At 41.0% G+C, this 24,837-nt stretch overlaps 1 protein-coding gene across 2 annotated transcripts; it reads right to left on the bottom strand.

Moving 5' to 3' along the window:
* Positions 1-8,151: 8,151 nt before the first annotated feature.
* galr3.S (galanin receptor 3 S homeolog) lies at positions 8,152-24,619 on the bottom strand. Of its 2 annotated transcripts, none has more exons than XM_018261243.2 (3): positions 24,461-24,619; positions 16,907-17,279; positions 8,152-9,989 (listed from the first exon to the last, which is right to left on the bottom strand). In XM_018261243.2, exons 2-3 carry the CDS (start codon positions 17,251-17,253, stop codon positions 9,182-9,184), a joined length of 1,155 nt encoding a protein of 384 aa, XP_018116732.1. In that variant the 5' UTR covers positions 17,254-17,279; positions 24,461-24,619; the 3' UTR covers positions 8,152-9,181. The 2 variants fall into 2 exon arrangements, with proteins under 2 accessions (XP_018116732.1, XP_018116731.1); XM_018261242.2 differs by lacking the exon at positions 24,461-24,619 and adding an exon at positions 20,412-21,199.
* Positions 24,620-24,837: the final 218 nt, after the last annotated feature.

The raw sequence follows: 24,837 nt of genomic DNA, 5'->3' as shown, positions 1-24,837 counted from the left end.
GGAATTTATCAAGTGCAATGTTACTTAGTATAAAAAAAAAGGTTAGAGAGGCCTGCTTGAATATGCTAGCAATTTTTCTATTTGCCAGTTAATGGAATTGGTAATATCTAAAAGAAGAAGAATAAAGGAAGGATACTTAGTTAAATCATACTGCAGAATGGACACAGCTAAAATATAGAACACATCATGTACCCCTACTGTAAATTATTAGAAGTTGCTGATTACATAAAGGAACAAGACACAATCTGAGTGCTCTCATTCACGTCATACATTGATAGGTATTGATAATATCCCCATTTTACACTAATATTACTCTAATATCCTTATTTTGTAAAGCGGTGGATTGCCTTATTTTCTACAATAGATAACCATGTTACACAAGTGAAATAAAAGCACTAATTATAACTGACAAGATCATTTGATGAGATGAAAGGCTGCTTGTGGTTCTGCTGTATTATAGAGGGATAATAATAAGAGAAACTGCTCCCCCCTATTGTAAAATAAAGGTGGCATAATTTACCATAGCTGTAATCACAGTTTAAGAGTACTAAGGGGTGATCATTGATTAGTTTTTGATATTCGACCTCAAGCTGAAGAGCCTAGGTTGAATTATTGTGGCCCTAGACATGTTTCTTGCTGTCCCAGCATACTACATTTCCCTGTAATGACATGATTGCTGTTGATTCTCCTTTATAAGGGGTGCAAAATTAAACTCCATGCAAATCACACTTTTGCTCAAGGTAATGGTCTTTGCTCTTCCCTTTATGATGGAGTAAATATCAGTTGCATGGTGCTGTCGTTCACCAGGGAGAGTCTGCTGTATGAATGATGTACAAAATAGGGGTGGTTCCAGAGGATGCCCTTGTTCCACACACCTACTGCCCTCTATTGCCCTTCAGGTTGCACCCAGAGTTTGGCACTGTTGTATATAGAGTAAGTTGTAGTGTTTTGAGCTCCATTCTAGGAGTACAAACCTGTGCTTCAGAGTAGTATGCAATAACAGCTCACTGGACCCCCCCTCAGAAAAATCTCTGTAGGGTCCTTGGCGCAACCCATAACTCCTTTGGTTTGTTCATCTGTTCAGGATAGCAAAAGGATACAATCTATTGAATGAAGGCACTATCAGAACTACTGTGCCAGGGGACAATAGAATTTCATCATTCAGAAATACAGTTTTGACGGTCTGGAGAGTGAAGGGGTGATACTTTTTAGCAATAATAATACAATGATCCCAAGGAGCCATAAGGAATTTGTTAGCAGCCAGGAAAGTTTCTATCCTTTCCACTGAGGCATATAAACCCCATAATGTCTCTTTGGTGGGCAGTCTGGTCTCCAGTTCATCCTTTTTATTAATCATTACAAGGTATATTTAGTATGTAGAGGTGAAGCAAGGGAAGATGAATACCAGGGGCAGGTAAATTCCACCACTCCGGCTGTTGCAAAAGATCATCTTGGCTGGAGATGGGATTCCTGGGATTTTGCTACAGTTGGGGAACAAAAATCTGCCTTAATTGCATTTAAAGCTTCTTAAGCTTTCTGCCCTTTCCATTGAGGGGATTATTGTACGCCCACTCTGAGAAGGTTCACGTTTGCAAAGTATATATTTATATGCTGAGCAAGTTAAACCTTCCAATTTCCCTTCCTTTGATATATACTCAACAGGCAATGAGTGCAATATAAGTTGCACTAAAGAGAACACAACATTTATAATTAATCAGAGTGGGTAAGTGTTATCTAATATATATATATATTATATATATATATATATATATATATATATATATATATATATATATATATATACACATACACACACAGTATTCTGGCTTTCAATGGATGATCAAAAAAATCAAAACCAAAAAAAGCAATTTCATACTTAGATTGCACATAGCACAAACAAAGCAAAGTCATCAGTGGAGTAACTAGATGCTACTGGGCCCCACAGCAAATTAATGTTAGGGCCCCCAACATTTCCAGAGGTTGTCCTGTTTTACCAATATATTGACATTTCTCATTAATTAGGGCCTCATAGGCCCCCTATACCTCCTGGGCCTGCTTCCTCTGTAGTTACGCCCCTGAAAGTCATTGGTTATTAAATTGAGCTATTTATATATATTATATTGTCTTTAGTTATATACTTATATTGTCTTTAGTTATATACTGTATATCGTCTTATATGGTTTATATATAGTATATGGCCTTATTGTTGAACTTTCCCATATATGTTGCAGCAACATTTTTAATGATGTGCAGGAGGTTTGCTGTTGAAATTTCTGAGAAAAGCTTAGCCCAGAAAGCATTTTGGCAGCTCCCATTCAAATATAAATACACTGATTCTATATGAAGATAAATGCCATTCCATGCACATGTAGCGCTATAGTAAATTGAGTGGCACCATCTCTACTATGAACTTACCATAAATACCATAAATATATTTGTGCTCCGGATGAGACCTTTCTCTCAAGGTGTAAGCCCTCGCAAACGGTGTGGAGGCAGGGTGTAGTGCAACTGCAATAAAGTGCTATGCACAATAATTGGATGCCAGTGGTTCTTTATGATTAACCAGAGAACTTAGTTTAATCAACAGCTTCATCCACATAGGAGTTTATAGAAATAACAGGAACATAGGGCAACAGAGGATAGCATATACTCACAAGCACCAAATGAACAGCTCAGCCCCTGCAGGCAAGGGAACATACACAGCAGCAATTGAAGGTACGATTTCAGCCTTTTCCCTAAGTGGAACACAGGGGAATCTACTTCTGGGCAAGTAGTACCCAGGATCTTAATCCCTCTGACTCTCCTCGTCGAAGCCTTGAGTTTCTCAGCTAAATAACCTAACCTGTCTGTCACTCCTAGAGTGACCTATTACAGAGTATAGCTTATCTTTTACTAGGCCCAATCTATCTAGGTTCCACTACCCGTTCCCTTCCTGCCTGCTTGGTAAGTGCTAAAGCAATGGACCCTGAGCACATGGTTACCCAGACCTTTATACTATCACACAGTGCCATCTACTGGACACTTTAGAGCTGCAGAGGCCTAGCTTAATAGGTCCCTCTGCTAACTGTATTAGGACCTTTTAGGCGTCTATAACACTGGGAATTTGCCTGCCAATATGATTAAGGGTGGCTAATTTACCAGACCCCTACACACACAATATTACTCAGCTGCAATTTATCTGTAAACTATTACAAAATAGGAGATTTCTGTCTTAAACTACAGACTGGTGCAGCTGACAGTTTGTTGTCAAAAATAGGCAGGTGGAGCAAAACTGACCTTGCAAATTGCTGCACTGAACAACTGAATGAGCATCTGAATCATAATAATTTCCACTGACATTACAAGACACACATGGGACTCATGCCAGCTAGGTTTCTGCACAATTTAAGTCAAAATGATAATAAAAAAAAGTAAGTCTGAGTGTGCCATTTATGGATAGTTTTCTGATCATATATCTCTCTTTTGGTAACCTGTCTTATCTTTATTGCATCCTGAGTATTTAAATATTAAAGATAGATGCATGCTGGCAGTTCATCTAGATAGGTAAAAGGGGCTCATTTATAACATCCCCAACAGTGTGCAAAGTGCAAAAAATGTGTGCAATAAGATTTTGCACATTTCCGCTGACATATACAGTATTTATGAGGGGCAGACATCCTACCAGTCCCCGACTGAATGATGCATAAGTTAGAGAATGGTAGAGGATGTAAGACACAAGGGGCCCTGTTTTTTTTACAATCTGTTCTTTAGCAGGTGGTAAGGACAGGACTGTCCTGTGCCCTCTAACTAGGGTTGCTACCTTTTTGAGAAATCTTTAATGGCCAGGGAAGGGGGCGGGTCCACGAGGTGGAGGATCGTTATGTAAATGGGTGGGGTCATAATGTCACAGGGGCGGCTCACGATGTCACGGGGACGGGTTGTGATGTCGAGAGGCGGAGTGTAGTTGGTAAGTATTGTAGCTATAGAGGTAAGAAAGGGTGGGCTGAGGGTGCATCGGAGGCAGGCCGGGAGCAGTTTATCTAGTGATCACAAATTTACTGGCACCTACATTGGCCTTGACTGGTATTTTACCGGCTAGGCTGGTGAAATACTGACCAGGTGGCAACCTTACCCCTAACACTGCAGTCTGCCACTTGCCTGGGATTTTTCCTAAAATCTTGTGAAATGTACAGTCCTCTTCAGTGGAATAACAAATGTGAGCTGCCCCCCCTGCAAAAAATCTTCATATTGGCCCAGCGCACAGTGGTGAAGCACCCCAACAGTATGGTTGTACAAAAACCAGTGAAGTCTGCAACATCCATCTAAATTAATTGCTAATTAACCACGCAAAATATGATTTTACTTCTAGTCTGTTATTAAACTAGAGAGAGGCGGCAACTCTGTAACAGTGTGCTTCACTATTGGTATGAAGGAATGAGAAATAAGAATAAATCATCTTTCTCTGAACATTTCCTGCTAATATATATATATATATATATATATATATATATATATATATATATATATATATATATATATATTAGTTAAGAGAGCAGAAATCTCAAAGGAAGCCGGTCATTTATTCTTCTTAATATATAACATCTTACATACCTTGCCTTCAGATCAGAATATTCCAGGGAATTAATGGATCTCTAATGGGGCAAATTACTTAAAATTAGATTAGGATTAGGCGTGTCCTGGTAATAATCAGACAATATCTATAAATATGTATATTCAAAGCCAGGCAGCGAGTGGACCCCCAGAAGCTTGTCTGTATAAATGGCTCATAATGTGCAGACTGAAGATATCTGCTTGGCCGCAGAAACTGAGCAGTCTTGGTCAGAAACAAAACGCTGCTACATAAAATATGTTTTATCATTTTTGTTTCATCCAACTCTAGTTATGTGACATTTGCAGAGTAATTTCCCCCAGCCTGGTCGCTGGGAATAGCATTGTCTGCAGCTCATCCTTGTTATTGTCAAAGTAATTATGAATTCTGAAAGCTGTAAATGGGCTGCGTTCTGAAACACTGATAATGATGAAGAAAAAGGAACAAGAATATTTTAGCCACTATACGTCAACACAAACCTATAAAAACACCCCCCCCTTAGGCAGGGTCGGACTTGGCCAGCGGGACATCGGGAAAAAACCCAGTGGGCCCCACTGATCCAGATCCACACCCTGTGCTGGTTCTCTTCCTCCAGCTCTTGGGCCCATTGCGGCCGCATAAACCCACACTGCGCATGCACATTGCAGAACGGGGGAACGGTCCGGAGGGGGGCCCTGAAATTGTAGCCCAGGTGGGCCCCGTGCCCCCCAGTCCAACCCTGCCCTTAGGGCCAGCAGTCTTTTTTCTTTCCTTCACAGCAGGTTTTTCGTCATCAGTGGGACAGATTCCTGAAAGATTGGGCTCTAAGTATTGTGCTTCCACAGTCTCTGAAGGAAGATCTCTAGTAGTGGTTGGATATTTCAAACCTTTGAAGCGTTTTACCCTTCACCAGATTTCTTTGGAGTTATGATGGCAGAAGGGTTGGAATGGGGGGTGCAGGGCCCACTGGGGCCGCTGACCAAGGGGCCCCACCATGCCCCCACACCCGCCCTACAGGGGCTGCTGCCACCTGGCCTCCCCAGTGCCTCAGGCGGCTCCTGCAATGGCACCCCCCCCCCTCACACTAGTAAAGCAGAATTTTCCAAGTTTAAAAAACAGAAATTCAGTCCTTAAAGGTACCAGGAGTGACTTTTTCTTTTTCCTATCTGGCGCTGCCGGCTGAGGTGAGTTTTTCAAATCTAGAATTAAGAGGATCACTGCAAGAGAGGCCTCCCCTTCAGACTAGAGGAAAAGAACTTTTGAAGCAGTGTAGGTGGTTCATTGCAGCAAAGGCTAAGTATAACCCAAAAAGTAAGAACTGTTCTTTAAGTCCCAGTAAAGCACTTGAATTTTTTTACTGTTTTACTGGGTCCTTTTTACGACATGAGAAGATCGAGGATATCATTTTTCTTTCCCAGCTCCCCAGTTTTATTGAAGGATTATGGGCAGGAGGAATGACTGTCACACTGGATGTATATTTTTTGAAGAAAAACAAGAGTGGCCTACATATGAGACCTTTAATGGCTAACTATAGAGTGTTATTACATAGAAATTTTTCTGGGCTCTGATGTCTCTTCTTCAGACTGACATTTTACAAAATGAAGCTGACCTTTCATGGTTCTTATCTATATGACAGTCCAGAACACCTTTTTGAACCCACGCTTGGAAATGGTTTTAAAAAATAAAATAGATAAATAAATAAATAAAATATATATATATATATATATATATATATATATATATATATATATATATATATATCCAGTACTTTCAGCTTCATTTCATAAGAAGTTTGTTAAAGAGCCCAGAAAGCTTGCTTTGTAATATTTATCTATAGGTGTCACATTTGTGCCACCTTTATGATACCATATTTTGCACAAATACCAATGTTAGTTTTATCTGATCTACTGGCTAACATGGTTAAGTAGATTTTTGACTGTGGGATAATTGGCTGCGCTGTCTTTGTTTTTTTTATGATTTAGGTTTAAGAACTAAGGTTTGGGCTACACAGGGCCAAAATCAGCCTGCTGAAAACCCGCAAGCTGACTTCAGCCCCTACTGCGTGAACACATTCAGTGAATTTCGGTGAAGAAACTGAGAAGATTTGCATTTTGCGTCAAAAACTACCAAGTGTGTTGTGCTTAAGCCGACACAAGGGTTCCATCACGAAAGAAGAAGTGGGATATGGTTTGCTTTAGGGGATGAAATTGTCCTGCGGATTTCAACAGGGTGACTTGTGACCAGTGCGGCCCTAGTCTAATGAAACAGATATTTATATCTGTTTTTTTAAATCTGAAATTAATCTCTTTTAATGCAGAGAGGGTAGTTGAACTGTGTGCACCACTTATGTGACTCCTTCTTACCCTGTAGGAGCACAGAAAAGGTAAGCATGGTGTGGACTATAGAAACACCACCTCAGGTGCTCTATCATCATTGTACTACCTAAACCTTTCCTGCTTTCCTTAGCCTTGTGCCTTGTATTGTGCTTAGACTCCATTCTACTCAACAGTAGTAGTCATACAGTATGTTCTTCACTTAATCTATTTAATACAGTAGGAGCTGTACAGCTGCCATGTCATCCCAACCCCCATCTACCCCACCATGTTGTTCACCTCCTAATTGTCAGGCTTACCGGTGGGATCCAGCAAGGAAGGAGCAATAGTCTTAGAAGAAGGCGACCGACAAGTGCCTCACACAACACTGAACCCACCTGGAGTGTGGGCAGGGGGCCAGTGAATTGGAGAGTAGCCGGTGAGACTAACTGGAGCGAGGTACCAAGGGTACAGATGAAAGCATGGTCAACAGATCAGAGGTCGGAGGCAGCCAACAGAGTTTCATAGTCAGAGTCAGGAAAAAGGGTCAGGGCAGGTGGAAGTCACCTAAGTCAGTAAGCAGGCAAATGTCACAACAGGAATCACAGAAGTAAATCAGGCTAGGTCTCAGGAAACAACCCAAATAACCAGGCAATGAACATCCTTAAATAGGCAGAATTGACAATATGGAGGGGGTGCGTCAAAATGTCCCTGCGTCTTAACTGATGTTTTCGTACAGCTGCACATCAGTGCGCTGATTCGAAGTGGATGCTGGATATTGGAGCATGCTTGGACACGCGGGTGGGTATCCTCACATTAATTATGATGTTTTCAAGAGTAACTGCATCTCTCAATTCAAGTCAAGTTGCGAAAAAACTGGAAATTAGCAAAACAGAGGCCATTTAGCCATAGTTCCAAAAATATATAGAACAGCAAACAAGTGCTCGCTCCCACATCCCATTGTATTTGACCTTCAATGTTCAGACAAAGCCCCCACAGCCAGTGATTTAGGTCCCCTGGGGGGCAGCCCCACAGTTCAGGAACCAGTGGTATAAAGACAGAAATCCTCATGACACTGATTAGCTGAATACCATTGTTCCATAAAAAAACCTCATACCTCTGACTCACCACTTATTGAATTATTGAATTAATAGAAGTCCATTTTCCATAGCCTTTGGTCACTACAGATTATCATTATATTGAATCAGGAAAGGTTTATATTGATTCTGTTGCATGTTCAAATAAAAACCAGCAAAGGCAAAATGAGTTATATCCACTTTATTTACATTAGCAAGGATGTGCAGGCTAGAAGGTCTTCTGTACAGCAAGAGGAAGAGGACAGAAAGGTTAAACCACCAGAAACAGTAGTAGAAGAGTGAAAGTGGTGTGCTCCAGCAATTATGGTAACACATTGCACATCTACTCTTGTAATAATCAAGTACACATACACATACTGCTACGGAACTAGTACATTAATAAAATGTTGGCAAAGACTGAACCATCTATGTATTCACTGCTGTCAGGCACTCCAACAAGAAGTCATTAGTGCTTTTGTTAATATTCAATAGTCTTCCAATGGTGCAATGCCATTAGGAGATAGCATGTCTTTAATTACTTTCCTATCATTCTTAGGAGCCAGAAGGCATTTAAAGATCTGTCATTTTCACCATTTATAAAAAGGGGAAAAGTGTCCATAAAAAGACATACTTAAATATTTTTACGATAAAAAACTGTTTTTGTTCTTCCCTCGGACGAAATTGATTTTTACTTTCATGCTTATTTGGAATCGCACACAATACTGGAGATACATTTTTAATCAATCTCCTCATTAATGAGGCCATCAGCAACACTCACTCAGCAGAGGCACCTTCTGTCTTTAATCAAGGTTAGAGCTCTGTGTAAAAAGAAAATAATTGAAATGCATTTGTTTCTTTTCTCAAAAAGAAAAAAGTCCAACATCTGAAGGGCTTAGTTCAGTAAGAACGTTAAAGAATTGCACTTTCCCCATCATGGTTTAGCAGCAGAATATAGAAGATTTGGCATTATCACTTCTCAATGTGTAAGTCACATCAGGAAGTAAAAACCCATGCTCAAGAAGTTTCCACCAACAGAGCCAATACTTAACCAGTTGATTCTCGGAATCCCTCTTGAACATTTTCAAAAATATCTTATTACACAGTATTGTGCAGGCAACACTAGGCATCTCCTTCAAGAGTTTACACTCTTATTGAGTTCTGTAGAGTACAATGCTCTACTGAAAATGCAATATTACTCCTTTAGATATGTTTCCTTTCACATAAAATTAAGTAGTTTGTTTCACAAAACCTACAGACGTAGGCAGACGTGTACACCAGCTCCCACCCTCCATTCTCTGATTTACTGAGTCCTCTGAGCTGCCACTATCAGCACCTTCCTCCCTGGCTGCCCTAGCTCCACGGCCACTGTCTTCTTGAACCTGAGTGACTTCAGTGTGTCCAGCATAAAAGCCGGCTACAGTGTTAGCTGCTTGAACAGCATGGACTTTGTTACGTGTCCGTTTCTGGGTGAGAATGCAAGTAAAAACCTGCTTGAATCTCTTACGAAAGTGTTTGGAGATCAGAGCATACACAATGGGGTTGAGGCAGGAATTGGCATAGGACATGCAGTGGGATACAAGGCGAAATGCGTAGGTGGCTTTGTTAAAAGGAAAGTGTCCAAACCAAAAGCAGAGGATGACCAAGTGATGAGGAAGCCAACAGATGCAGAAAAGCACAGCCACAATGATTATCATCTTGGTTACTTTATGTTTTGCTTTCCGGGATTCTGAGGCTGTCTTCACTGGGTCGACCGAGGTCCAAAGGAAACAGATGGTCCTGGCATAGGACAGACCCAAAATAAGAACAGGTAGCAGATATCCAAAGACAAAGGTGGAGACATCCATAATTTTTCTTCTACGGTCTTCCCAATTGGGAATGCAAATGGGCACCTGATTATACAGGATTATGTGATAGTAGCTCAGGTAAGGTCCAGCAAAAAGTATAGAGAGTGCCCATATGACTCCTATTGCAGCTAAAGCATTTCGAGAGGTCCGAAGGTCTCTGGATTTTAGTGGATAGCGGATGGCAAGGTACCTGTTGGTAGAAGAGGAAAAGATGCACTATGAGAACAGGGCTAGAAACTTTGACATCTACTTTAGCTTACAGTCACACTAAACAAGTTGCTAGTGTTGGTTTAAATATAATACCTTTCCTATCCAGCCACTACAGTCATATTTTCAGTATTGTCTTTCTCTGACCAACAATCCCTGCATTGTGTACTGATATTATTGATTTGTACTACAGTTTATCATTGGCTTGATAAGGGTCTCAAGCAGGTTAATAGCAACAGTCAAAGCCGACCCTGTGACTGCTGGAGGTTCGGGAATGTAGAGGGCCAGGTAGGGCCTTAGTTGATAAACAATTTTAAAGTATGCTTGTTTAAAAGTTAATTTTTCATGGAGTCTTAGGAACCCTAAAATGATTAAGCTGTGTAGCCCAATAACCTCTAGATTATTACTGTTCAGAAGGTTCTACTCATTGGACATAAATTAGTCCTGAATCAGTGGTGTTTATCAGTTTAATAATATCCTGAAACGTATGAAAAAGTAAAATGTATAGGAATGCCTAGCAAAAGAGGAGGTTTGTGCTTTATGTTACTTTTTGAGGTCTGAATAGTCATATGGGCCAAGTTGAAGAGATGTTCTACAGCTGGAATAATTCTAGTGGGCAGAATTTGCAATGTCATACCCCCAAAACACACATAGAAGCTCAGATTAGAAGAAAAAATATTTACACTGTTCTGTTGCCCAGCAAATAGCAATGAATATATAAAATATTTCCATTGTTTTGCTGGCAGACTGAGGACCTGCAAATATATAGAGCAGATGGGAATAAAATAACATAAGGACATCTGTATTTTTTTTTTATTGAAAGAGAAAGCTGATTTTACCACATTAATACAAGAAGAATCACCAGGTTTCAGGAAAAGAAGGCGTCAGTTACTATTGTCTCTGATGCAAGAGGCTATGTGCCCCTTGAGTTCTGTGCACTTACCTGCTGTGCCTGTGCCAATCTCGGCTACTGTCTGCACACTACACCTAGGGTTACCACCTTTTCTGGAAAAAAATACTGGCCTACCTATATAATTATCTTTTTTTCCCTATTAATAACATTGGAATCAACCATCATTTTTACGAGCCAGGCCGGTAAAATACCAGCCAGGTGGCAATCCTAACTACACTGTGTACTCAATTACAATCCAAAACAAGGTAATAAGTGCAGTCAGTGGTGGACCCCCCCCCACGCAAAGAATCCTTGCAGGGGCCTGGCACCCCCCCCCCCACAACCACAGGGTCTGTTTCCTCTTTGGTTACACCACTGAGTGCAGTGCAACTGGGTACAAGTAAGCCCTGTACCAGGTCCGGACTGAGAATTAAAATAGGCCCTGGCATTTCAGGTACACAGAGGCCCAATCAGCCCACACAGAGGCCCAAACAACCCCCACCAGCCCACTAAATACTGACTTTCTATGGCACCTTATAGCAGCCCACATATTGCCAGTCCAGGCCTGCCCTGTACTTACCACTTGTCATAAGTAGGTGGTAACAGATCTGGACTAAGATTCAAGATAGGTCCTGGCATTTCAGCTACACAGAGGCACAAACAGGCCACACAGCAGCCCAAATAGCCTCCCACCAGCCCAAAATATAGTGACTGTCTATGGCAACTTACAGCAGCCCCTCTGGCATTTACCAGAAACCACAGATTGCCAAATTGCCAGATGGTCCCGGCCTTGGTGCTAAGTGTGCAACTAGCAAGCAACTTGTGCCCTTTGGCACAGTTATTCAGATAACTGGGGGAGTTCAATAGGCTGCCTACATATTTCATCCAGCATGTTGCATTCATGCGAGTGGCACAGGTCTTTGTGCTCTGATGCACAAAAGGAGTTTGCACACTACCTGAATTATCTCAACCACTGTATGGGTCATTTACAACAACAAATGCAGTCAGAAAAGAGCAATTTTAATGATATAGTCACGTTTTTTTCTGATAAGGCAGCATTTTCCCAGAATTTGAGCATTGTTGCCTGGGGGAGCTGTGTCTGACACACATGTGGCCCAAGTGTAAAAATGAATGAAATTGGTCTCACACAGATGCAATTGTTTTCCAAGTTTTTCAGGTCCTGTGGTTGTTCCAGTGTTGGCATGAGAATGATGCGTGAGACACAGGGTGCTGAGGGGACCCGGGAGTTACTGCCTGGTTTTATGTGCAACTGAGTGCAAGGAAATTTGCACAAATGTAACTGCACTTGCAGGCGTAAATGGAATGTATACATTTCAAAAACACAGATAATACCAATCTCCCTAATTTTGTTTTGCCCACTTGTGTTTGTTTTGGCACATATCCAGTATATCTGCCATATAATTGTCCCTAAATTGCAATAACATGAGCCTAAAATCTCTAACATTTAAACCAAATTTGGTGCCCTCAGCCTGCAGAGAATTGCTGAGACTTGTCTCCAAGTACAATGCATTGACTCCTGGTGATTGACATTAAAAACATGTATATCTGCCAGTATATCTGATCCTATATTAAGCTCCTGGCAAAAAAACAAGCCATGAGAGAGAACGAGGGAGAGATAAGTAATGAAGAGGGCAGAGAGAGAAGATTTTTAGGCACATGCTATCTCAGCCTGTGACAGCTATCATCAGTCTCTTCCCAGGCAATGCAGATTCCTGCTAATGGTCTCATTACTGCACACGCACTATTTTGTGATTACAATGATTAGACCTGTGAGCGGTGGTACAACTTCATCAAACAGAAGCCGAGAGCAGCCACAACAAGAAACTGGCGCTCAGGAGAAAAAAGAAACAGTAATTAATCAGATAAAGTGCTGCGGTTTAGTGATGATGCCAGGAAAACAGAATCAAGAGAAAACACAATAACTGATCCAAATAAGGGCAGATTGATCAGATACTTTTCAGAAATGATTAACATATTAATGACTTTATCTCAGAGTGATGTGCCTAGAGCGCAAGGGTTTGGGTGCACTGGGCACATACCTTTATTCCAGGCCTTGGGTGAGAGGGCAGGAAACCCCAGTCCTTGAGTACAATTTTAATACAGGAGCAGGTGGGGTGGAAAAGCTTGTCACCCCCATTTGACACTTGCGCCTTGTTAAGGGGGTGTATTCGTTATCGCTGTTTATGCAGATGTTTGATACTTAGTATTCATCCATAGGCAATATCATTGGCTGATAACTCCGCCTATTTATTCCTTAAAGAACTACTCTTTATTAACCTTTCACTATGTACGCTATATATTGTACTGTACTAACTATCTGCGTGCGCTTGCTACTCTAATTACATAATAACAAACACAACACAGAAGTTACAAATAACACAATATATATTTAATACGACACTCAACAATAGAAACAGCAACTACTTCTAATGCAGATATACCAATTACACAACATAAAACAACTAAATAAAACAATCCTCATTTACACTAACAATCCCCAAAATTCACCCACAATCTAACTACACATACACAATCACACACGTTATAATTGCCCGCCCTTCCTGGTGCTAAACTTTCCCTGAACCGACAAAAGGGAGTTGGGGTACAGGGGATAGGGAATTGGTGATATCAGTAAGGGTTTTCGTTGGTGGGATAATAGGGGTGTGAATAGGGGTTAGTGGGATCGTTGGTGGGATAGCAGGGGTTTGAATGGGATTCGTTGGTGAGTAGGGGTTTGAGCAGTAGGGGTTAATGGGATACGTTGGTGGGATAGTAGGCGTTTGAGCAGTAGGGGTTAATGGGATTGGTTGGTGGGATAGTAGGGGTTGATATACTCAGCCAGGTTTAAATGCTCGTTGTCCAGGGCGCTCCACACAAGAAGAAGAGGGAGAGTGCAGCTGCGCCGGCCCTTTTAAACCCTGCTCAGTTCGCCCAGCAGCGTGCACACACGCCCCTCCTCCGGCACGCACCACTCTAACACGTGGGCAGTCGCGGTGATATGATGTCACTGCGCATGCGCGTGAGCGCGAATGCGCGCGCGTCTGTTCGACGCCGCCAGCTTGGAGGATCAAAGCAGATCCTCCGGCCGGACCGTGCCTGGCTTTCCCTCCCTGCTGGGAGGCAGGGAGGGGTTGGGAGGATGGGACCCATCCTTCCCTTACACGCCTACTCTTTGGCTCATCACTACATGTGTGTATGCTGGGGGGGCATGATCCAGCGGCAGCTCTGCCTAAGGCACCCATAAAGGTTGAAAAAGGTCTTTGCCCGAAACACGTTGTGTGATTAAAACTTTTGGAGTAAACCTGCGAGTGCCCGGCTCTACTATTTTATATGGATGTATTTGCCTTATACGGACAAAGGCAGAGCTTCTAGGTGCGTATAAGGCATCATTTGGAACCAGTATTCTATACACCCTTAAAGGTTGCCCCAGGGGCTCTCCTTTATCTCCTGATTCAGATTGATTCTTATTCAACAAATGCTAGCTAGAGTTTAAGAAAAAATCAAATTGCGAATTTTCCATCGTATTGTGATATGGTGACAACTTTGCATCTTAGCCAGCTAACCCATCCATTAGAATAGCGTGTACTGCCCGAGGGTGACAAATATTTTTTGGTTAAAGCCCAAGAAAGGAGGTGCGGAAGAGACCTTTAGAGGTCTACCAATTCCCCCTCCCAGCAACTTAAAGGATAAGTAAACCTTTAAAAAAAAAAAGTGCTATTCTAAGAAATTTTTCTATGTAAATCCATTATTTATTTTGTTTTTATTCTCTGATGTTAGAAAAGATGTGAGAAAGATTTCTATTTTTTTTTCCTAAGCAGAAGAACCTCAGAGAAGCCTCTTTCTTTCTCCTGACACCTATCCCTTAATATCTTGGAATAAAAAATAAATACATAATGAATGTAAATTACAAAAGTGCTTAGATTAGCACTCTCATCAATTTTACATTCATTTCTTTTAAAGGTTTACTTATCGTATAAGACAATTTAGCCGTGTAGGAAAACAACGGATTACTTCCAGGCCCCAAATAGCAACAAGACAAATCCCTGAATGAGTTAATAATGATATTCAATTATATCTACACATGAAGCTTTATGCATCTTAAACCTCATCAAAGAATAAGTCATTATCTCCCCGCTTAATAGGGAATCCCATAAAGCGACTGCTGGATCAGTGAAGTAATCATTGCTATGCTGATGCTGATGCTGCATTACTCCAGTCCTAACACTTAAAGGCAACCGTTTAACAGGCAAATCGTTTGCACTGACCATGTGTTTATTTGTGCCTCCTATTCCTTATGGAGTAAAAGTTTATTAGAACTTTTCTTGTACATTCTGAAACCATTGCCCTTATCTAACCTGATCTGATAATCTTATCTAATATGAACTGGTGAATTAATTTCTTTGCTCAAGATCCAAGCAACACCTAATTTTGCTACTGAAGTACAGTTTATTGAGTCCTACTGCCCTATTGTTTTGCACTGGCCTGTGCGTATCAACTGCTGAAACCAAAATGTAATCATATTATATCACCAGTCACAGCCTGATACAGTTTATTACTTAAAGGGATCCTGTCATTGGTCATCGGAAAACATGTTTTTTTCAAAACGCATCAGTTAATAGTGCTACTCCAGCAGAATTCTGCACTGAAATCCATTTCTCAAAAGAGCAAACAGATTTTTTTATATTCAATTTTGAAATCTGATATGGGGCTAGACATTTTGTCAATTTCCCAGCTGCCCCTGGTCATGTGACTTGTGCCTGCACTTTAGGAGAGAAATGCTTTCTGGCAGGCTGCTGTTTTTCCTTCTCAATGTAACTGAATGTGTCTCAGTGGGACATGGGTTTTTACTATTGAGTGTTGTTCTTAGATCTACCAGGCAGCTGTTATCTTGTGTTAGGGAGCTGCTATCTGGTTACCTTCCCATAGTTCTATTGTTTGGCTGCTGGGGGGAAAAGGGAGGGGGTGATATCACTCCAAATTGCAGTACAGCAGTAAAGAGTGATTGAAGTTTATCAGAGCACAAGTCACATGACTTGGGGCAGCTTGGTAATTGACAATTTGTCTAGCCCCATGTCCGATTTCAACATTGAATATAAAATATATCTGTTTGCTCTTTTGAGAAATGGATTTCAGTGCAGAATTCTGCTGGAGCAGCACTATTAACTGATTCATTTTGAAAAAAATTTTTTTTTTCCCATGACAGTATCCCTTTAAGGCAATCATGGTTCTTGTGGCATTTGCTCCCATGGAGAGCCACAATAATCAAAATGACCTGAAATGCCTCTTACTTCCCACTGAAAAGTACAGGCAATGCTCTGCCTATTACAAACCTTAGAATAACAAGCAGGTACTGGTCAGAAATTAAGTTGTTTTTTTTATTGTTTTCATGTGGTGCCTACCTTCCCTCAGAGTCTGTTATAGGTATAATGCTTCTCCTGCTTTTCAGTGGGAAGTGGCAAGAGGCAAATAAAGTCATATGACCACTGCTGCTCTATATATGATCCATTAGATTCAGGACATTTGTCTTAAATGTTTTGCATGGTGTAGAGAGTGATATCTGCAGTTGTTTTTCATTTTTTACTATTTAAGGTTTTTGAGTTATTTAGCTTTTTATTCAGCAGGTCTATAATTCAGTGACCCCCATTTCAAAGCTGAAAAGAGTCAGGAAAAAATTTAAAACTGCCAAAAAATGAAAGCCAGTTGAATAGTTGCTTACCCATTCAATGGTGCATCCAACAGTACAAGAGCTTTAATGTATTCCTGAATAGCTCAGATGACTCTCATTTCAAAATATTACTCTACTACTAGTGAAAGGCTTGCTGGTTTGTAATTTCCTGGTACTAAACGTGTCCCTTTTAAACACTGGTAGAATCTCACCCTTGTACTAATCGTGGGCACCAACTGTGATATATATCAGTAGTAATGTGTAAATGCTACATGGAGACCTCTGCTCATATGAAAAAATGAATTGAATAGCGTATATTCACCTGTCCACTGAGACAGCAGCCAAGGTGAAGCTGCTGGCATACATTGATAGGTATATGGAGAAGTGCACAGCTTTGCAGAGGAAAGCCCCAAATAGCCATCCATCCAGGGTGTATATGGTGGCCTGGAAAGGAACGCACAGTAGGATAAAGCAAAGGTCTGCTACGCCCAAGTTCAGGATAAAGAGGTTAGTGGTGTTGTACTTGGTCTGCCCGTTCCTCAGTAACACTGCCAGGACAAGCCCATTGCCCACTGTCCCCAGGGCAAATATTAGGGAGAATACCACGGGCACAATGATCCCGCCCGGGGGAAGCTCTGATGAGACGGAACTGTTCCACTCCTGAGACATCTCCGCAACAAAGAGGGTTACTGCACCTATTGGGAGAAGAGAAAAGGGGTCATAGAAATATAAGAGTAGGGTCCAATTCAATCACCACATAAACACCATCCAGCACATGTGCACAATAGCTACACACACACAACTGCAACAGAGAAAGATGTACTTAAATGTCTGGGCCTAGTCCCACTGCATTGACTGCAATATTGATAGTTCCACATTATCATTTTCCTTTGCAAATCAACACAGCTAACCCTGTCCACCCAGATGCACATGAATATATACACAACTAGACTTTCCTAAACAAATACACCCATATAACACTACAATTCATCACACCTAGCCCTAGCTACACAGACACATCCATGCACAAGCTACACAAATATACCCATGTACATACAAACCAACACACCTCCTCCCTCCTCCAACACAACCCAACACAGCATGCCAAGACACACAGCCAAACTACACAGATAAAGGAAAACTTCTCCCGCAAACACCTAAAGCTGGCCATAGATGTAAAGATTTTTAAAAGATCTTTTCGTTATTGTGAGACCACGATTATCTCAAAATGATCGTTTAAATGTACGATTTGTTCATCAACTAAAAAGACCATTTCAACCGACATTGCCAGGAAAATTGAGGGGAGCTGCCTGTTTGGCCCTGCTAACATAGATAGATTGCACTGGGACCGATAACATTTTTTTAACCTGGCCGATCAATTTTCTGACAGATGTCGGATGAAAAATCATAAGATGCACGATCGTTCGATTCCCACTAACTTAACAATAATTTGATGGATTGGTCGGATTGCACTGTAATCGATCCTTCACCAATGAAAGATTTCTGCGTCTATGGTGACCTTTACACACAAAACCAACACACACATGAACTATACAGAGACAAGGCCTTACACACTAGCACAACTAATTCATATAAATGACAAACCAGCAGCAACCACATGATTACACAATTTGTAGTAACAGTTTGGAAACACTCACAAACGCAGCATAACTGCAATTAGGTTTTTATTCCATTACCACACAACATGTTTCGGGCGCCTGGCCCTTTGTTGTGTGGTAATGGAATAAAAACCTAATTGCAGTTATGCTTCGTTTGTGAGTGTTTCCAAACTGTTACTACAAATTGAATTTATAAGGGATGCCAGAGGCGGAGCACCCAAGGAACCACCACAAGAACCTTTTTGAATTAACGCTAATCAGTGTAAAAAGCCTTTTTGGAGCACATGACTACACAAACCAGCAGGGATACAAACACCCATACAAAACCTGGTGGCCATAGACATTGCAATTACAATCTTTCCTGGAAATGATCTTTCTAGTAAAGATTGTTTGTTTCAATACACACGTTTAGAGCTGAATTGTCCGATATACAGATAGAAACAATAGAATTCTACCTCTATCTGAGGATTCAGCACTAACAATGGCCGATGTTCATGTGCCTTCAAAGGCGCCCAATTTAAATTTTCCGGCCAGCCCGATTGACGAGCAAAACGATATCCAAGTCTTCTGCCGATATCAGTCAGCTCATCTCCCACCATAGACGCACCGAATATAGTATGCAAATTAGTTTCATACAATATTATTGGTGCCTCTATGGCCAAATCAGCAGCAAAGCTTAGCACACCAAACCAGTTCAGGTCACAAACACTCAAATGATTATTCCCCATAAAAAACATACATTTATACTAGAGCAGCTGAAGCAACTTCACACAAACATTGACTTTCCAATAAACAAATATACACAGTTGTGTCCTATTTTAAGAGATACAGGATGAAGATGCTGCACCATAAGGCTTACAATCTAAGTAGAGTTTTACACTCTCAAACCAACACAAACACAGCCTTACACACTTCAACACAGACACCACCTTACATACTTAGTACAAGACCTCACACAAATACAGCTTGATGTACCAAAACCAACACAATTAAGAATCAACACACAAAGCTCTTACGTTCACACTAGCACAGCTAAACATCGGCACACAAATTTCAGCCTTACACACTCAACATATCATTTGCATTAATTCCCCCACAACCTTACACACAGACCAACATAAATAAAGATCTTTACACAAACACAATGTTAAGCACAACACAGCTAACACAACCATTCACAGCAAAATAGTCACACAGAAACAACCTTATACCATCACAGTAGCACTGGCCATCAGCTAGTGAAACAGCAATCATCCGCACACCAAATTAAACTCAGATGCTCAAATCCAGTCCTGTTTAATAATACCCCTCAAAATCAACACAACTAAACATACTTACATAAATGTACACTCACAACTGCGCACTTAAAGTCACACACATGAGTATGCTAGAATATACACAAACTGTATATATATGCATTCACGCATCAGTACTATTATACACACAAGTGCTCATTCTGAAAATATATACAAGTGAAATTTGCAACTCTCCCATGTAATTAATACAAATTTTTACATGAAAAGACCATCAACAATATATTTTATTAAGCACATACCCCTGCAACAAAGCTGCTCAGCATGAGCAACAACATTTATACCATCCAGATTAATCTATCTCATTTACCTATCCTGCAAATGCAAGAGCGCATAGCAACATCCAAATGTGTATACTTATATACACTGGTATAGAAACACTGCTATACACTGGTATAGTGCTCATAAACCCTCCCAGCAATGTTTGGGATTTTATTTTTACACAATACACATGTGTGCATACCTGTGTGTTCTTGCATTTATAAGTGTGAATGTCTGTATACTGTATGTATGTGCATCTGTATACTTGTATGTAATTGGGTATGTGTGTGCACATATGTATGACTGTGTGTCATTCTCTGTGTTTGATTATGTCTGTGTATAAGTATGTATGTGAATATGGATTTGCTCACACGTGTGTTCATATTAACACATCACTATACACTAAAATATTACTTATATTCCTTACTTGTGACTGTTTTCCCACTTGTGTAGCTATGGGCACTTACTGCTATTCACCTATTAGCAATTATGATTGTGCCCAGAGCTTGGCATTGCCCCTGTTGTTCTATGGCAGTGTGTGGTTAGTTAGATGCAGGTATGTGCCTCTCCTATGCCCATGTATAGTGTGTATCTATAGGAAGGTGCTGTATGCTGGAGAAATGCCTTTCCTTACCTCTTGTACAAGCTGATGCACTTCTTCCATCTCTCTCCTTCTCCAGCGAGTCTCTCTCTTCTCCCCCTCCTCTTTTTACACTCATGCTCGCCCTCCCTCATTGAGAATCCAGTGCCCCCTCTCTACCTTTTCATACTGGCTGCTCCTGTGTACACACCGTTCCTTTCATTTCCACTGTCTATCAGCAACTTTATCATTCCTTGTGTCTGTTCTGATTCCCCTGCCTTCTGACTTTCTCCCTTTATCTCCCTGGAGGTCCTGCTTATCCCTTCCTGCAGATTCCTTAACATCCCCTGGATTCTTTCCATCAATGCTGGCTGTAGGGCACGGTGAGCATCAAGCTGGGACCCTGTGTCTCAGAGGAGCCCTGAAAATCATGTAGGAAATATATTCCAGAGAACTCCAGCCATGACCCTCTTTCTTAGATGTGGTTCAACACCCTTCATTGTCACTCTAACTTACCACCCCCAATGACCTCCTCATATATTCACCCATTTATCCCATTCCATTATGTGGCTTTTTGGATTGGCTTTTTCGCAGTTTGGTTAATGTTTCTCTTCTTTGCTTAAAGGTCTCATTATTTTTTACCCTGATGCAACCTTAGGTCCCAGAACCTGGGTGCACTTGTGCTCTGTATGTGTGGCCCTGCTTCCTACATCAGCCCCTCTCCTCTACTCCAGCCAGGCCTTCTATCATCTATCAAAACTGATGGTCCTTGGCTAAGAAGCTCCGATCACCTCACTGAGTAACCTATGACCTGAAGACAAGCGAGTCTTTTCTTGCCTATCTCATTGTATTCCCTTCTCTGCTGTTTACACTTTTTGTCTCCCAGTCCAGTTATTTCTCCCACTTCCAGTCTTCACAAATATCTCCATTTTCTCTTAAAGGAACCATAACACCAAAAAATGAAAGTGTTTTAAAGTAATGAAAATATCAGGTAGTGTTGCCTTGCACTGGTACAACTGGTGTGTTTGCTACAGAAACTACTATAGGTCTTATAAACAAGCTGCTGTGTAGCAATGGCAGAAATTGAAAAAAAGACTATATGGCACAGGTTGAATAGTCGATAACAGATAACATTCGGTCCTACAGAGCTTATCTGCTATCTGAGCCTTTTCTCCTTTTCTGTGGCTGCCCCCATTGCTACACAGCAGCTTATTTAAATAAACGATAGTAGTGTTTCTGAAGCAAACACAGCAGTTTTATCAGTGCAGGGCAACACTGTATTATATTTTTATTACTTTGATGTTACTGTTCATTTAATGTCTTCCTTTTCATTTCTGTATACATCTCCCAACCTCAACCTACATAGTACTATTCTTTGCACATTTCTGGCTGGCTTATCTTTACATTTTCATCCCTCGCCCACTAGATTGGCTGCTCCTTGCCTCAGATTTGCCTTTAAAGCAATCATCATTAACCCTGACTGTTCTGAGGGGCAGAATGGGGCAGTAACATAACCAAATATACCGCATAATTACTTAACAAACTCATAAGTGCAAGAAAATTGCTGTTTTTCTCACCTTTGCTGTAAGCAGTGCTCATATTACTTACATGCTCAGAGGAAAAGCTGAAATTACAGATGATTCCTTCTTGTTCTTCTTTTTGTCAATATAAAATTATTTTCCCTCTGCTGCCGCTGCTGCCAGCTGGTTTCAGTACCTTACATTCATTTCTGGCCACAAAGGAGTTATGGTGGATTACAAACCAACTGGTTTCAAGCAGTTCTGAATGTGTCGGGCAGACCGAGGAACCAGCAGCGTCTACAGGTGCAGTTTCGGCACAGAATACAATGTAAAGCTAACACACATGCAGTGAAGATGCTAAATGCAAAAAGGCATTTACAGTGGGGGGGCGCATGGAGTGAAGTACAACTAACAGGCACAAAGAGAGATGTTTTAGCCCACAATGTACCTCTTTGTATGCAGATCCGGGCTTGCAGAGGGCCAACACACACAAACATACACACATTATATATACACACACAGTTACAATGATTACAGCAGATTCTCCAACTATGTAACAATATCCACAAAATTTTACTGTAATGATGTTGACCTAAAAATGTGTTTTTGCTATGGTGTAAGAAACCTTAATTAATGCTATAATTTAAGACTGGTCTCCTTTTTTTTGATTTTAGTTTTCCAATAGGGAATCTGTTATCTGATTTTCAGGGTCCCACTTACCCAAGCAACCAGGCATTATTTGATGATCTCCATACTAATCATGTACATAAGCAAATAGCTAATGCTGATGCTAATCTGTCATGAAAATATCCTTTTACTTTTTTTATTTTGAAAATAGTGACTTTAGTAAGTGTTCACTGTGTGGTTAACAGCCATGCAAAAATGAAAGTACAGCAGGGTTTAAGATTTGGCAAGCTTGGTATAAGAGGCCTGCAATATAAGCCAGATTCACTGTAAGAACAGGAATGGCCAAAGCATGAAACAGATTTGGTGTGGGCCAGTAGAGCTTTTTATAAAAAGTCCCAAGAGCTAATTGTAAGCACAAAGCAAGTATTAGCAGCACACATTAAGCCTGGGTGGCAGCAGCAAGCAAGCAGACTGGTGAAAAGATGCCAGGGTAGAATGATAGCAGGATCAGACTGATATTGTTGTTAGATTTACAATATGCTTGGCAGTTTTGCCAGAGTTTCTTGGCAGGGTCCTGAACAGCTACAGCCACAGTATCACCATAAGTTTCCATTGCAGGTCATAGAAATGCAATGTGATAGGACTGGCGAATCTGTAATTCTTTAGCAGCTTAGTGCAGTGAGCACAAATTAGATTTACTAGAAAGCCATGAATGGACTTCACTATAAATTATCCAGCCCACCTACAATTAACAGGTTCCCCATGCAGTATTGGAATTCTGCCCTGTGCCGTAATATATGTCTGTGTGTTGTGCATGTATCACAGTGTAGTTATTCTAAGAAGCAAGCTTGCTATATGTAGATTTGTGTTTCCCCCCTGCAGCTGCAAGGTTTGATTCCTCTGTTGTTACACTCCAGGGTTAACCCTTCATGTTCAACCATGGATCCTCTAAATCAGCATCACCTCCCACAGCTTGTGGGCCCCTTGCATCAGTATAAAATACCAGTCCTACACCATTCATCCTCTATATCCAAGATCAATTGAATACTCCTTATTGCCCAGTTTCAAAGTTGTTAAATATGGCTCTGCAACCTGAATTATCACCCCATCATTGCCACAGCCACCACTCTCAGCCAACAATAGAAGTATTAACTACTCACTCATAGTCCCACAGCTCTCACAGACCCCTACAAAGAGTTAGTGCTATCAGTGTCGGACTGGGATAACAGGAAAACTCCTAGTGGGCCCAGGGGTCAGTGGGCCTCTTGCTTCTAACCATTTGGCCCTTTGTCAAGTCCGACAGTGAGTGCTATAATAGAAGGGACCGCACACAATGTTTAAGAAAATCATTTTATTCACAAAGAGTCCCAAAACAAGAAAAACCCTTCTATGTTTCAACCACTGTGAGTTTTCATCAGGGGCAAAAATTCAAAATAAGAGGTTGAGCTTTATATGTTACCCTGTCCCTTTGAGACTAAAATAACTTATCCCCTATACTAGAAAATTAATATAGTGCCGTTCATACTTTACATGTAGTAGGCAGAGTATTTCTCATACCACAAATTTGATTGTCAGATTATATTAACATGACATCTGTGGTGACTGTGACAAGACAGGGGTCATTAAAGCTCATGGATCTCCATTTGGACAGCTCTTTCATATTCATTCAACTGAAACTGAAATAGAATTCCATGCTTTCCCAGACAGTTTGAGGCTCCAGATGTTGCTAAAAACAACTACAACTCCTGGAATTCCCTGATGGTTGTCATCTGCTGTATAATGCCAAAAACTGCTGGGACTCCCACCGGCTATCTCTAGTGAAGTGATATATTTTAATCTCAAAGCAGCTGGATATAATGCTCCCATCCCTAACTGGTGTACAATTGCCCAGTTACTAAGCGCAACAGTGGTATAACTTGATAGCGTTGGGCCCCCCATCAAAAAAAATCTACTGACCTGTCGCTCCACACTTCACAGAACCGGACTGCAACGCTATTTTGAAGGTAAAAGACGAGTTGCGGAGGGAGACTACTCAAGTGAACCTCCTAGTACTACCTCCTCTTCAGGCCACAGTCTGTCCTTGCTGCAGGAAACTGCCTTTGGTGCCTTTATAGTTAGTGCTATCCAGTGCTTGAATAGGAGTGAGAAAAGTCAGTGGTGCCACACCCATTGTTATAATTAGCCTCACACACTTTCTGGTTTCACCCACTTTATAGCAAAACCATTTTGCTATTTCCATTATGGTATTTACTTCTGATTGCACAGTTTGATGCCCAGTATGCAGAGATTTACGTAAGTGTCTGACCTGTAATGTCCCCAAAACGAAAATTGTG

The sequence above is a fragment of the Xenopus laevis genome, chromosome 4S, assembly GCF_017654675.1.
Source record: "Xenopus laevis strain J_2021 chromosome 4S, Xenopus_laevis_v10.1, whole genome shotgun sequence".
Classification (NCBI taxonomy): Eukaryota; Metazoa; Chordata; class Amphibia; order Anura; family Pipidae; genus Xenopus; species Xenopus laevis.
Note: the sequence above shows the minus strand (reverse complement) of the source record. Positions and strands in the feature narration are given on the sequence as shown.

Excerpts from the sequence above, each read along its gene's own strand:
- galr3.S (XM_018261242.2), bottom strand. The coding sequence starts at position 20,496 with ATGAGTGTAAAAAGAGGAGGGGGAGAAGAGAGAGACTCGCTGGAGAAG. Across the intron at positions 17,280-20,411 it reads TGCATCAGCTTGTACAAGAG|GTGCAGTAACCCTCTTTGTT; the intron begins GTAAGGAAAGGC and ends TTCTCCCAATAG. Across the intron at positions 9,990-16,906 it reads GCTGCTGTCTCAGTGGACAG|GTACCTTGCCATCCGCTATC; the intron begins GTGAATATACGC and ends TTCTACCAACAG.